The sequence below is a fragment of the Triticum urartu genome, chromosome 5 (assembly GCF_003073215.2).
Source record: "Triticum urartu cultivar G1812 chromosome 5, Tu2.1, whole genome shotgun sequence".
Taxonomy (NCBI): domain Eukaryota; kingdom Viridiplantae; phylum Streptophyta; class Magnoliopsida; order Poales; family Poaceae; genus Triticum; species Triticum urartu.
In genome coordinates, this window is record NC_053026.1 from 369,597,419 (window position 1) to 369,612,627 (window position 15,209).

Genomic DNA, 15,209 nt, shown 5'->3' on the forward strand with positions numbered 1-15,209 from the left:
TGTTTGTAAACTTTTGCAGTTGTTTGCATTTTTCGGTGCAGAGGCCCGGAGGCCTTTATGAAAATACAGGAGAACAAATCACAGGATTTGGGATAACACAAGAAGGAACACACATATTATTGTTCAACTTGTCTGCAGGCGAGTGTTGCTCCACTATTGTTTCCTCGATAAAATTTGTTCTCGGAGTAGATGTTACACAGAGAAAACTAAAGAGCAGATGTTGATCCCGCTACACTCACCCCTTGTGGATGTATCCCACCACTTGATCCTCAACCATGAACTCCACAAACTCCCCCTTATCACCCTGCAAAACCCAAACAAATCCGCGCATCCCACACCTGAGACAATTTCACATACACCCGCCAGCGCAGTTGTGAGAATGGTAGAACGCAAAGGGGAAACCTACCATTCCTCGGTTGCAGATGTCGACCTTCCGGAAGTACCCCGAAAGGTCGGACTCATCGCCGACCCCGAATTCGCTGGCAACTCGGAGGGCGTCGGCCCACCCAAAGCCCGCCGCAGCAGCAGGTGGCGCGGAGGAAGAGGAGGCAGCGGTGCAGAACGGGAGGCGGCGGCGAGCGACGAGCTGGAGGTGAGCCGGGGAGCTCCGGCGGGCGACGGCGACGGCGGCGGCGGCGGAGAAGGAGGTGGCGATGGCGACCATTGGATAAATGCTGATTGTTGGTAATTTTAAGGGCCTAAGCGGGATTTCGCTTGTTTTAGTTGGAATTGTTGCCTTTCGTTTATTCAATCAAGTCTGAGTTCAAAAACGAAGCTGAAGACTTGCGAGCTAAAGAAGTGTGGAAAGTTTTGGGTCTTCAGAAAACGATCACCCATGCCCTTGTTTCAGACAGATCTGGTAGTGTCGTGCTTAAGAATATCCATAGAGATAAAAGGCATAATTCAACCACACTACAGCATCTTGACTTCCAAAAGTCTATCTTCGTTGGAGCTTGGTGCATCTGATGGCAGAGAAAGGAAGCTGTGAAGGACGAAGGTGTGATCATTTCTTCCAAAACAGCACTCGCCATACATGCGATAATGGCCAATTATGCTGGATCTAGAAGTGCGACCAGTGTACCTAATGTTAAATGGTCTAAACCTGCTCAAAATCCATCATATTTTGCTTTGGTGACTGTTGTGGTGGTGTCAGAGGTAGGTGAGCGCGTTGGTGTCAAGCTCAAAGAATTCTTAGCATTTTGTCGTCTTTTTATTTTTATCAGCTCGTTATGTACATGGCTTGTATTATGATCCTTATGATATAAATAAATGAGACACGTATTACCATGAAAAAAAAAGATCATGTAAGTATTTAAGTTCAATATAAAGCTACCCATCAAAGCCTTCTCGTCAGAAAAACTAAAAAGGGTGCACTGATGGTTCCCCGTTGGCTTCTACAATCACGTCAGCGGATTCGACACTAGCTATGGTGAAAGCTCAGTGTGACTCGCGGTGATGTGGAATGAAACTGGTCGATTTCACGCAGAGACATGGATATCCATCCGACGACTGTGAAGGTAGGTGAAAAGACGCCCACCAATCTACTAGTGCCTTATTGAGAGGGTTATTTGTCAAAAATAAAGAAACACATGTAGCTTTAATAATACTCGTAATCATTATAGGTATACTGCTTTGGATCCATAATACAAGAAATTACAACTCCTGCCAAGAATTAAAAAAAGATTCATGGAGACATCTTAGTAATATCAATCTTTATAAGACAAAACCCAAGAGTTCACTAAAGAGATTACAGTTGGACTGAAGTGGTGATATCGTCACTCTCCCCCTTCACGAACTTGATTAGCAACAAAGGACTCTGGAAGCCCCTTGAGTCGCTCGTCCAAAAAGATAGAAAAACAATGAGCGATGAACGTACTCAAGCCGTGGATGAACCCCTAAAAGCGCAAATCTTCAAACCACAAAATCTTCACTGTAACATTGAGGAAAAATTTCAACTCAAAAAAAAGTCAAACTAACAAAAACAATATAACACATAAAACTCATCATATCCAGATCAAAAAAAAACTCATCATATCTAAATAATCAGATCCATGAGGACACATAGCACCACCACAAAAACTGGCGCAATTTTATTCTAACACAACAAACTGTCACTTGACGAAGACTAAGCAATCTATATCTATATACCAATAAAAAAGCAAGTTGCGGAGATCCAACAGATCTCATCCATTCAATTGTATCTATCCAACGGTCTACATCACTCTGGTGTTTAGTACTAAACATGTTTAACATTGTAAACATGTGTAGCACACTTCACTAATTGATATCATGCCCAATGGTATCGACGGTCAGCATTAACCAAGTAATTATACCCTATCTAACATTATTATGCAATTTATATCTAGCTTAATATTAATGTGCAATATAATTAATATTTTGTCTGCTGAGTATTGGAGGAGCTCTCATTAGATGCAGTCTTTTTCCTTTCATCCGGCGGCCGGAGGCCTTTTCCAAATGGAAGATTGCCATGTTTGTCTCTGGTTCTAGGCGTCAGACAAAGAAGATCAGAGTGGGCCAGGCGACCACATGAAAAAGAAAAGTGAGGAATATTCTCATATTGGATGTCATACGGATCTGTAATTCCTCGCCTTGCAGGCTCAATAAGTAACCACCTCCTTAGCGGTTTAGCTACATCCAAAGTTATCCTTGCACGCAGGTAGCCACCGCCATGATCAAAGTGAATAGAGCTAGCCTTTTTATCAATCTGTTTTGCTATTGCCTTGCTCCACTCTTCATTACGCAAATTCAAGGGGAGATTGACAACTCTCGCCCAGACTTTTAGTTTTTCAAATCTGAGTTCTGACGAGCACATACAATCATCAAATTCTGAAAGAATCACCGCATGCTTACTAATATGCCAAGGGGATCCTTCCCACACACGATCTCGATCCCGCTGCGTCGCGAACTCTGCAACGAAGGTGTTTTCCCCAACGCTTCGGAAGGTCAACCCCTTAGGGTTCCCCTATGCAGGACGTAGAATATTGGAGATGGTTTGGATGTGGAGTATATTGCGATTAAGTACCTTCCCCGCCATCATCCACTTCTTCGGCGCTCCTTCGACACGATCGTCCAATACCAGCGGTGTTGCCTCCTCCTCGAAGATGTCCAACTTCCCGAGCTGTTCCTCAAGCCGCGCCCTGGTCGATTTGGGCGACGTCGTTTCTGTCCCCTTGCCGCCACCATGCACAGAAGGTGAAGCCATCTTCGGCCGGCAATCCTTGGTGCGGCCTGCCGATCTCACCCGCGGCCGCCGTCAAGGTCCGCGGAACCCTAGTCGCCTTTTGGAGAAGCACTAAGGGTTTCCGAAAGGGGAAATGTTTATACCCAGGCACCGGCCGAGTCTTCCGCCGGTCGCGCGCGGGCCACGCGATCCAGCTGGATCGAACGACTAGGGAGACGTGATTCAAGGGATTTTTTTAGGCCCATCACCCCTCCTATCTTATCTCCTCCAGAAGCAAACGTGGTTCACTCATTTGCTACAGTGCATCGCCTCCTACCTCCAGAAGCGCTCCTGCAAGTGGCTCCACTGCTTGATTTTTTTTTCAATCTCCGCACCATGATGCACAAACTCTCCCGCAACGGAGGTGCTTGGACCGTGCCGGGGGCGCCGCGACGGAGATGCTGGGACCGTGCCAGGGGCGCCATGCCAAGCCGTGCCGACGAGTCTCCATGGATGACCACGGTGAAGGTTGCGATGCCAGCGAGAGAATAACAATGCTGGAACTAGCATTTTGTTTTGCTTCAACCGGCCAAATCCAGAGCTGGAACCACTGTTGTTTTTTGCTGCAACCAATAAGCGAGTTGGAAACACAGCTGATTTTTGCTACAACTAGATCATTTTTTTGCTACAACCGGTGTCGCTATTTGCTACAATCTTCGGCGTGTAGTTTTGTGGCCAATGACAACAAACAGCTGCAACCAAGAGATGAGGAAAGTTGCAACTGAAGGAAATATGCCCTAGAGGCAATAATAAAGTTATTATTTATTTCCTTATATCATGATAAAAGTTTATTATTCATGCTAGAATTGTATTAACCGGAAACATAATACATGTGTGAATACATAGACAAACAGAGTGTCACTAGTATGCCTCTACTTGACTAGCTCGTTAATCAAAGATGGTTATGTTTCCTAACCATGGACAAAGAGTTGTCATTTGATTAACGGGATCACATCATTAGTTGAATGATCTGATTGACATGACCCATTCCATTAGCTTAGCACCCGATCATTTAGTATGTTGCTATTGCTTTCTTCATGACTTATACATGTTCCTATGACTATGAGATTATGCAACTCCCGTTTGCCGGAGGAACACTTTGTGTGCTACCAAACGTCACAACGTAACTGGGTGATTATAAAGGAGCTCTACAGGTGTCTCCAAAGGTACATGTTGGGTTGGCGTATTTCGAGATTAGGATTTGTCACTCCGATTGTCGGAGAGGTATCTCTGGGCCCTCTCGGTAATGCACATCACTGAAGCCTTGCAAGAATTGCAACTAATGAGTTAGTTGCGGGATGATGTATTACGGAACGAGTAAAGAGACTTGCCGGTAACGAGATTGAACTAGGTATTGGATACCGACGATCGAATCTCGGGCAAGTAACATGCCGATGACAAAGGGAACAACGTATGTTGTTATGCGGTCTGACCGATAAAAGATCTTCGCAGAATATGTAGGAGCCAATATGAGCATCCAGGTTCCGCTATTGGTTATTGACCGGAGACGTGTCTCGGTCATGTCTACATTGTTCTCGAACCCGTAGGGTCCGCACGCTTAAGGTTACGATGACAGTTATATTATGAGTTTATGCATTTTGATGTACCGAAGGTTGTTCGGAGTCCCGGATGTGATCACGGACATGACGAGGAGTCTCGAAATGGTCGAGACATAAAGATTGATATATTGGAAGCCTATGTTTGGATATCGGAAGTGTTCCGGGTGAAATCGGGATTTTACCGGAGTACCGGGAGGTTACCGGAACCCCCCGGGAAGTATATGGGCCTTAGTGGGCCTTAGTGGAAGAGAGGAGAGGTGGCCATAGATGGGCCGCGCGCCCCTCCCCCCTTGGTCCGAATAGGACAAGGAGAGGGGCCGGCCCCCCTTCCTCCTCTCCCTCCTCTTTTCCCCCCTTCGCGAATCCTATTCCAACTAGGAAAGGGGGGGAGGGAGTAGGACTCCTCCTGGCGCGCCTCCTCTTGGCCGGCCAGCCCCCCCTTTGAGCCTTTATGTACGGAGGCAAGGGGCACCCCTAGAGACACAAGTTGATCCACGTGATCATATTCTTAGCCGTGTGCGGTGCCCCCTTCCACCATAGTCCTCGATAATATTGTAGCAGTGCTTAGGCGAAGCCCTGCGACGGTAGTACATCAAGATCGTCACCACGCCGTCGTGCTGACGGAACTCTTCTCCGACACTTTGCTGGATCGGAGTCCGGGGATCGTCATCGAGATGAACGTGTGCTAGAACTCGGAGGTGCCGTAGTTTCGGTGCTTGATCGGTCGAGCCGTGGAGACGTACGACTACATCAACCAAGTTAACGCTTCCGTTGTCGATCTACAAGGGTACATAGATCACACTCTCCCCCTCTTGTTGCTATACATCACCATGATCTTGCGTGTGCGTAGGAAATTTTTTGAAATTACTACGAAACTCACCTTCCGGAAGTGGTTGCGCCTAGCACCTGTTTTGCTCGCACGCCCTCATCGGACATGCGAGAGTGGTTCATTTGGCAGAAGTATTCTTCTAAAAAAATGGGCAGAAGTATTATCCACGTATGCTTGGCAAAGTATCTTGATATAGATGAGGAGATTGCGTCTTTCATGGGTATAAGCAACAGATCATCACAAGGCATATGCATTTCTGCACGCTGAGTCACTAGCAAAAGCTGCACTATACGTGCACCGCACAGTCTCAAGGGGGGAAATGCAGCACCGCACACCCCCAAAGTTCCCAAACCCAGACGGCAGAGTAGACAAATTTCTGATATATACACAGGAGGGTAACACGCTGCATGAAAGAAAAGATACAACCAAAGCTGAGTGTATTACTGTGGCTCGTCTAATTACTATTACAGCACAGGCACAAAAAGGATTCGTATACAGCTGCTAGGCAATGCAACTCAATTAGCAGTAAAAGAATTGAATTAGCTGGTCGACTATAGCAAACTAGCAAATCTTCCTAGAACAATCTCAACGAAAAAATATATGCAGGAGGAAGATAGATTTTGTACCGATACCGGAAGAACAACAGAGCAACCTTTTTTTTTTTCTAATCTCGTAACTTTCTCTGTATGACTGGCCGACTAGATCTACACCGATCCCAGCTCTTAGGCACTAAGTTGCATGTACAAGTGAGTCCACACGGACCGATCCGCGTTGTTCAGTGTGAATTGCTACCGTTCTGCTTGGTTGAGTCGGGTGACCCATACCCGTAAGGGTTCTTGCTAGCCCAGTTCCACTGGTCCCTGCACATCTCCGTGATGCCATACTTCGCTCTGTAGACAGAATAACAACATTTAATTACCGAAGGAATGTTACTGCTGACAAAAAATGTAGAAAGTCCGTTAGTGGCTTACTTCCAGTTGAGTTCTCTCTCTGCTTTACCAGTTCCTGCAAAGAGAATCTCGGCATCACCAGGGCGGCGCTGACCGATGACCAGCGGGATTTTCTAACATAGGGAACACAGACATATGCATAAGAAAAGAAGGCACAAGAAGAAAACAACTCATATAGATCTTCCTATCATTGGCATTTGGCAGGAGAGTTAAAACAACGTCTGGCCAAGCATGGCATAATAACATTGCAACATCCAGTTAACTGTACTTGCAAAGTCTAGCAATCACCCATAATCTTTCTATAGGCCATTGTATGATGAATCGTAGAATTTTCACACATCTACTCATAACCAGCACAAAAGGGCTTAGCATCATAACAGTCTGTTCACCCAAAAAAGTACTAGCTACTCCATGTTTGTCCTTCGTAATAAGAAAACTTAGTTTTGTCAATAATTGCAGCAGCTACACAATTCCTAATCCCAAGTTTCCTGTGCAATGCAATTGTCAGTTGTCAATTTGCAAAGACTCAAAGCTTAAGCCTCTAAAGCCCTATGCAATCTGCTGAGTAAATCCAAGGATTACTTGAATACTGTTTTGAGGAGATTGTGTCATACTCCCTCCGTTCGGAATTACTTGTCGCAGAAATGGATGTATCTAGACGTATTTTAGTTCTAGATACATCCATTTCTGAGACAAGTAATTCCGAACGGAGGGAGTATATGCTAACCAGCAAAATATACCATGTTAAAAAAAAATACAGGAATCAGGCATTTACAAAAATCGCAGTATTATCAAACCAGGCATACCTTTCCAGAAGCCTTCTCGAATGCATTGACTATCTCCAACACTGACGTCCCCTTTCCAGTCCCAAGGTTGTATGGTTCACATCCTGCATGATGAATTGAATTTTTGTACGAGATCAAACTACAGGGCAAAAAGATACATCAAGCATCCTATGCACTTAGAGGTAGAAGAAATAGGAGTTTGAGCACTCAATACTTGCAGGGACTCCAAAGTGTAAGCATGAAATAAAAATTATCTCTCTATGGCTTGGGGATTTGCAATGCAAAATAGTTAGCGGCTAAGTACTCAAGTTGTTACACACATATGTCTGGAAAATGATACTGCCTCCTTTTGGTTTACAAGGCCCGCGTGCATGTTGGGGACAACTTTGATAATCAATTTGATTAACAAAATACCCCCTCCGTCCGGAAATACTTGTCGTAGAAATGGATACAAATGGGTGTATGTAGAACTAAAATACATCTAGATACATCCATTCCTCGGACAAGTATTTCCGGACGGAGGGAGTAGTAATTATATGCCAAAAAATATATCCATGAATTTGTGATCGAAAAAAGATTCTAATGGTATAATTTTATGGCACACAACTCATATATTATTGGCCTGATTGGTTGTCAAAATAAATCTCAAATTGCGTGCGGGCCTTGTAAACCTAAAAGGAGGGAGTATAACGTATTTGTGATGAAGTATTTCAGAATGCAGTCAATTGTGCAAACCTATGTTAGACGAACTATCAAAAAGCTTCCGTAGTGCAGCAATATGCCCCTCAGCAAGATCAAGCACATGAATATAATCTCGTACCTGCACACCAGGCAAAAGTGTCCTTAGTAGATGAGAAAATCTTAACTGCAGATTTCATAACAATATTCACAAAATGATTCATGGCATTCGGAGTTTGCAATAGCATTTGGCAAGGAAATGCAGGACAAAACTTTTTTCGAACGGGATTGCGTATCTCGGATGTAGGATGTGGTTTTATTTGTTGTCCACTTTGCTTATGTTTTGTCATAAGCCAGGCATTAGGAGTCTGATGCTACTGTTCTGAGGAGACTCGGGTTTGCCCTTTAATGTAAATTTTGATGACATCAGAAGTGCCCCACATGACAACATATTTTAATTAGCACATCATCTGGTAGCATTGTGGATTTGTCTGCAGAGGAGAAAATGATGACACCAATGCATCATTCATTAAGTTGCTAACAAGATCAAACCAGATAGATATGTATTACAGGTCTATACATTGGTGACTTAGGCAAACCAGTAGTAAAGATATACAAAGCTCGGTAAAAAAATATACAAAGTTAATGAAAAGCTCTAAGTTGCACAATGGAACAAAATCTGAGGGCAACCGCTTCTAGTTATACAACTTGTCTCAAGTACTATGATTTTTTTTCAGTTATTTGTTTGCAAAAAATACTGTGTTTTAGTAAGAGCTACACAATTCCATTACTTGCTACGAAATTTTGAAACTAGGGGACCAACTGGAGCAACTGTTGTTGATACCACTTCTTCTAGTGTTTGATCCATTTATATTTCAGAAACACATAGGTAACTACTCCCTCCGTTCCTAAATAATTGTCTTTTTAGAGATTTCAAATGGACTACCACATACGGATGTATATAGACATATTTTAGAGTGTAGATTCACTCATTTTGCTCCGTATGTAGTCACTTGTTGAAATCTCTAGAAAGACAAATATTTAGGAACGGAGGGAGTAGAAAAGAGCTACTGCACTGTACGCCAGCGCACTCCTACTACATAGTTACTAAGTAGTGTCTAGTAGTTGATGGGACATGAACTGAATGGACCAAAATGGTTTCACCAAATTTAAAATTCAGTGGTGAAGTACTAGCTGACTGAGAATAGCATGTGAAAAAAATACCCCGGTCCCATCTTTAGTTGCATAGTTATTTCCAAAGATTGTCACTGACGGCCTCCTCCCAACAGCAACTTGCTGAACGTAGGGCATAAGGTTGTTTGGAACTCCACGTGGGTCTTCACCAAGGTATCCACTGGGGTGAGCCCCAACCGGGTTGAAGTACCTAAGTAAAATGATTCTCCACTCAGAATCTGACCGGTATATATCACGGCATATCTCCTCAGCCATAAGCTGCAATTAATGTGTATCACTACAATCAGTTAAAAGACTCGATGCAAAGATTGTGCATAGGAAAAGAACTGTAACATGCCTTGGTTCTGCCATATGGATTGTGCGGAAGGAGAGGAAACTCCTCTGTGCAGGGTGAGTTCTTAGGTGATCCATAAACTGCAGCTGATGATGAGAACACCAACTACAACATTTGAACACATAAACACATGTCAATATCAGTCTGGTATGAACAAGAAAAATAACGGAATGAGCCTCAGCAAACTTTCGATGGTTGACAGAATCATTAATACAAATATATTTAACCACATATATCAAGAAAACCATGAATGTGCTAACCATATCTAGGAAATTCATGGATCAATTGTTACGATTTATAGAAGTTGGAGCTAGGAGCAGCTACAATAAGTGGTCTACAAGTACATCCTACTGCAGTGTGATACAATCATAACTATATTGGAAAGCTTGGAAAGCAGAGGGCCTAAATTTTATTTTAAAATGAGATGTACAAATAGAATTTCTACAGAACACAATATGATATTGTAAACAATTAGTGACTTTTGTATGATAAAGGCTACTAGTGTTCAAAGCACTACCAAGAATCATATTACAGTCTGAATAATGAATTATATCAGTTAAGGCAGTTTGTGCACATGACGTCAGAGAGTACAAAGTATCTTGTGGATACATGACTTGTAAGTACCTTCTTGCATTCATGGGCTGCCATGACTTTCAAAAGATTAATTGTGCCAGCAATGTTATGGTCATAGTAAAACAATGGCTTCTGTACACTTTCACCGACAGCTTTCAGTCCAGCAAAGTGAATAACAGCATCAAATCTGGAAAACATGTATTTCAAGAATGTAAATGCCTTTACACATGGCAAGAAGCCAAAGCATTAAACAAGTAAAGAATGAACATAAGTACATTGATTACTAATATAGATTGTGCTGCACCTTGTGGAAGCAAAAACAGCGTCCAGTGCATCCTCGTCACGGATATCAACCTGCAGAAGCAGATTAGTTTTTAGTGTTCCATTATATGTTCCTGTAGAGCTATTTATAACTAAGATATCCATAGGGGTTAAAGACATAGTCTGATTTTGTTATCCAAATCAAACTGTAACACAAGAAGCAATAGATTTCTGTAAGTCATTTATTAAATGCTTCATATAGTAAGAAATCATTTACTTTCACAAAAAACACAAGTATATTAACATAGAGTCACCATTTTCACTTCCACGGCTCCACGTTCAGATGGATTTGGCCGTTTGTTTATAAACTAAACACTTCATAGCCGTTTGTGTATGAACTAAACACTTAGATTTGGTCAATAACAATAGAAGACAATACAAAGTTTGGATTAATTCCCGGTCAAAAAAGTTTTTGATTGACTAGCTAACCACCCTGTTTGTTTCAATGACAATGACAAAAGAATTAGATATTAAAGCCAACTGTAAAAGTGTAGTGTTGATGTGAATGTGATACAAGTTTGTGAATTAACCAAACAAGGCACTGGCAGTGTGCACACCTTACAAAGTGGACAGTTGCAAATCTAGTCCCCAACTACCCACAACCCACCTAAGTGACACCTTAAAAATGCAATCAACCCAAAATATAACTTTAAAACCACCACCATGCAGAGATTTACCAGTGGTTCTATTTCTAGCACACAGTCATTCCATTTATTCATAAATTACAGGCTTCAGCATAACGCTAAATAGTTCAAATTTTTATTGCACTGTAAGAAAAAGAATTAATATGCAGGCACGTCATGCACTAAACTGCCAATGATTAACAATGTCGAACAAAGAGATATGAGATATATACACGGTCCAGATTCCATTTCCCACGTCACCGTCTTCCATACCACTATCAAGTACAACATCAGTAGACCAAATAAAGTTATGATACCTATGTTTTACAAATTGTGTGAGAATCTGCAGCCCAGATAAGCCATGAATATGTGAATTGATCACAAATGCCCTGCATTCGCCATGGCATGCCTAACATTCTCACATTGTGAGAACCTACATTCACAGTTTCACAGAGCTGTTGGCCAAAATTAACCCACATCGTTTTGGCTAGTTTGCCAGCCAGAAAAAAACGAAATCCCCTTCACAAATCCACCAACATGACCACAAGCAATGCGTCAAATTAAACACCAGGTTATCTAAAAATGATGGATGCAGGCCCCACAACAGCAGCGGTGAGATCTGCATAGCGTGTAACGAGCCTCAAATCACCCAGAAAGGTAAGTAAGCGCAAACGAATCTATAGCAGGTAATTCTTAGAACCGAATATTCCCAACTCCAAATGCAACCAAGAAGCAAACAAATTCCCCCCATAATTCGTCACAACTAGAGTGATTAAACACGCCAAAAGCCCGAAAACAACTATCCCGTGGGAACACGCCAGGAATGTAGATCTTCCATTATCTAGAAAAGCACATAGGGCGTGGCCGGCACGTCAAGCACGAGATGAGATCTATCCTCGCACCAAGGACCACGTAATCGATCGGCGCGGACGGCAGGAGAAGCAATGTATCTAAGGGGGGGAGAGGGCGTGGCCCCGGTAGCGGCGGAAGCGACGGCGTTACCTTGTGGAAGGAGAGGTTCCGCGCGTGGTCCCCGGCGAGCGCGGCGACGCGGCGGACGGCGAGCTCGGAGGAGTTCTCGAGGCTGTCGACGACGACGGCGCGGAAGCCCGCGGCGAGTAGCTGCAGCACGGCGTGGCTGCCGATGTAGCCCGCCCCGCCGGTCACGAGCACGGTCCTGGTCGGCCCCGAGGACCCGTTGGCCGCCGACGACCCGTTGGCCGCCCCGTTCACCGCCATCGGCAGGGGAATTCCTCGCCCCGGGTCCTCGCTGGCGCGGATCTGCGGAGGGAGCGAGCGGAGCGGAGGAGACAGGCAGGGGGGATGAGAAGGAAGAGATGGGCTGGGGCTGGGGCTAGGGGCAGTGGAAGAAAATTTGAATGGTCTCGGTCCGAGTTCGTCCGGGGTTGCCGCACGCCAGTGGACAGGAGGGCGTGTCGGCGGGGCCCGCGCCCCAGTGACAGACGGGCGGCTTGCTTTGGCTCGGCTGCTACGCTCCTGCGACCGCGCAGCGCGGGCCCCGCCCGCCCCGTGATGGGACGACGCTGCCTGTCGGTGCCGCGACTCGTTGCGGCCGCGTTGCGTCACAGGGAGAGGGGTGGCGTCTGCGTGCGTCCTCGTCGTCGAGTCGACATGGGCGCGACGTGGACGGGGATGGAATGGAAGGAATCCGTCGACTGGAGCAGGTCGTCGCTGGACTAGTCGCCTTGGGAGCTTCCTTGCTTTGCTTGTTTATTGTTTGATTTGATGATTCGATGCCGTGGAGACGTGCTAGTTTAGCGAGGACGGCCGCTTTCGTGGCCCTAGAACATACTAGACCTCATGATTAATATGGACACCGACAAGTGACAGAGGTGAGATCTCAGCGCTATGTCTAGATACTTTATGGCGGAACCGGTCCATCGGTTTCAAATCCTAAATTTGACACTCGTGTTTGCATTTTTCTAGACTTATTTCATGTTTCTCGATAATGTTCGTTTCATGGGAGAAGACGTTCTCAACCTCAAGATGCTTGCACTCTTTGGATGGGATGTGGCAGCCCTTTCAAGGTGACTCCAACATGGGGCCGATCGACATTTAGTCGTGGCGTGCCGGTGGCGGCGGCGTAGATCCTTCATCATGAGTGCGCAACTCCCCACCCCCCCACCCCCCCACCCCCACCCCAGATACTAGTGTGAAATGTTCGTGGTCTAAACTCCCCGGCTCGACAGAGTGCGATTTATCAGGTTGTGATGGCGGATAATGTGAGCATAGTGTGCTTCCAAGAGACAAAACTAGAGGTTGTATTAAGTGAGATCGTTAGGCATTGCCTTGGGAATAAATTCGAAAACTTCTTTTACGTGCCGGCGGTGGGTACCCGCGAAGGTGTGTTGTTAGCATGGGACCCCACAGTTGTGTCTCTCTCTCTCTAACCCACACATTATGGAAAATATAGTCACGACGCTCGTTCGACAGGAAGAGGGTCCACTGTGGTGGATTACTGGGGTCTATGGACCTCAAGGCGACTCAGAGAAGGTGGATTTTATGAATGAGATTGTAGACGTTCGGGACCTTCATATGGGAGCTTGGGCATTGGTGGGAGATTTTAATCTCCTTGTCAATCCTGAAGATAAGAGCAATGCCAACATAAATAGACGGATGGTCACTCATTTTAGGCCCTTTTAAACAGGCTAGAGCCGAAAGAGGTGTACCTCAATGGGAGGCGATACACGTGGACCAATGAGCGGAGGACCCCAACTTTGGAAAAGATCGACCATGTTTTTGTGAATAACATGTGGGAGGACATATACTCTTCAAGTCTGTTGACGGCACTAGGATCGGCAGTGTCGGACCACTGTCCACCGCTCCTGGATCTGGAGGCAGAGTTTCATGTGGGCCGGCGGTTTACGTTTGAGAGTTTTTGGCCAAAGGCGGAGGGCTTCTTTCAGATAGTCTCTGATGCTTGGCAATTGGTGCCATCAGAGGGCAACCCTTTTCTTGTGCTGAACAATAAATTGCATGCTACATCAAAGGCTCTTCAATCCTGGAGTGACCGCTTCATTGGCAACATCCGCCTACAGTTATCCATTGCTATGGAAGTGATTGCAAGACTTGACATAGCGGGATAATCTCGTTTACTCGCCGACCAAGAACATGGCCTGCGCAAACTACTCAAAAAGAGACTGTTGGGCCTCAGCTTGTTGGATAGGTCCATTGTCAGACAACGATCTCGCCTACTACGCCTGAAAGATGGCGACGCAAGCTCTGACTTCTTCCACCGGCATGCTCGCCACCGGCAGAGGAAGAATGTAACAACCACGAGGCAGCGCAACGGTAGGATTTTCACAGGGCAGGATGAGATATCTGAGGTTGTTGATGAGTATTATGTTCCGTTGTTGGGATCAGCACTTGTGAGGGAGCATTTGTTGAACTTGGACCTGCTCGACTTGCCGTCGCGGAACTTGTCACACCTGGAGGTGTTCTCGGAGGAAGAGGTTGAGCAAACGATCAAGGCGGTGCCTCTGGACAAGGCACCGGGGCCAGACGGATTTACTGGCCGCTTCTACGCAACTTGCTGGCACATTATCAAGCGCGACTTTATGAGAGCATTGGCACAGTTTTACAATGGCGATATGAGAGGGCTGGTGACCATCAACAAAGCAATTGTTTCATTGTTACCAAAGAAAGATGGAGCTATGGACATCAAGGATTACAGACTGGTCAGCCTAATGCATGGGGCTGTCAAAATCTTTAACAAGGTCCTTGCAACTAGGCTTGCCGCTGATCTTCTGACACTGGTGGGGCATCACCAGAGCGCTTTTCGTCCATGGGTGTTCACTACATGAAAACTTTATGCATGTCCAATACACGGCAAGACGGCTTCATGCGCTGAAACACCCTACGGTGATGTTAAAGCTCGACATTTCGAAAGCTTTTGATTCTGTCCAATGGCCATTCATGGTTAAGCGGATGGGTTTTGGAGAGAGTGGATATCCTAGATTGGCCTTCTAGTTACTTCATCTACGAGAATCATGACGAATGGAATACCTAGAAGGTCGATCTCGAACTACCAAGGACTACGTCAAGGAGATCCGATGCCACCCATGATTTTCATCATATGCATGGAGCCCCTACATCGCCTAT

The 15,209-nt window shown here is 45.2% G+C and overlaps 2 protein-coding genes across 2 annotated transcripts; both read right to left on the reverse strand.

Annotated features, from left to right (window-relative positions):
- Positions 1-59: 59 nt before the first annotated feature.
- On the reverse strand, positions 60-858 carry LOC125556018 (nudix hydrolase 24, chloroplastic-like). Its single transcript, XM_048718819.1, has 2 exons — positions 407-858; positions 60-304 (listed from the first exon to the last, which is right to left on the reverse strand). Exons 1-2 carry the CDS (start codon positions 662-664, stop codon positions 236-238), a joined length of 327 nt encoding a protein of 108 aa, XP_048574776.1. The 5' UTR covers positions 665-858; the 3' UTR covers positions 60-235.
- Positions 859-5,994: 5,136 nt separating this feature from the next.
- Positions 5,995-12,585, reverse strand: LOC125509089 (UDP-glucose 4-epimerase 4-like). Its single transcript, XM_048673971.1, has 9 exons — positions 12,090-12,585; positions 10,448-10,497; positions 10,195-10,330; positions 9,574-9,675; positions 9,267-9,494; positions 8,100-8,184; positions 7,386-7,468; positions 6,601-6,692; positions 5,995-6,519 (listed from the first exon to the last, which is right to left on the reverse strand). The coding sequence occupies exons 1-9, from the start codon at positions 12,324-12,326 to the stop codon at positions 6,405-6,407; spliced, it is 1,128 nt and encodes a 375-aa protein (XP_048529928.1). The 5' UTR covers positions 12,327-12,585; the 3' UTR covers positions 5,995-6,404.
- Positions 12,586-15,209: the final 2,624 nt, after the last annotated feature.

Excerpts from the sequence above, each read along its gene's own strand:
- LOC125556018 (XM_048718819.1), bottom strand. The coding sequence starts at position 664 with ATGGTCGCCATCGCCACCTCCTTCTCCGCCGCCGCCGCCGTCGCCGTC. Across the intron at positions 305-406 it reads ACATCTGCAACCGAGGAATG|GGTGATAAGGGGGAGTTTGT; the intron begins GTAGGTTTCCCC and ends TGGGTTTTGCAG.
- LOC125509089 (XM_048673971.1), bottom strand. The coding sequence starts at position 12,326 with ATGGCGGTGAACGGGGCGGCCAACGGGTCGTCGGCGGCCAACGGGTCC. Across the intron at positions 9,495-9,573 it reads ATCCATATGGCAGAACCAAG|CTTATGGCTGAGGAGATATG; the intron begins GCATGTTACAGT and ends CATTAATTGCAG. Across the intron at positions 7,469-8,099 it reads TGATAGTTCGTCTAACATAG|GATGTGAACCATACAACCTT; the intron begins GTTTGCACAATT and ends TTCATCATGCAG.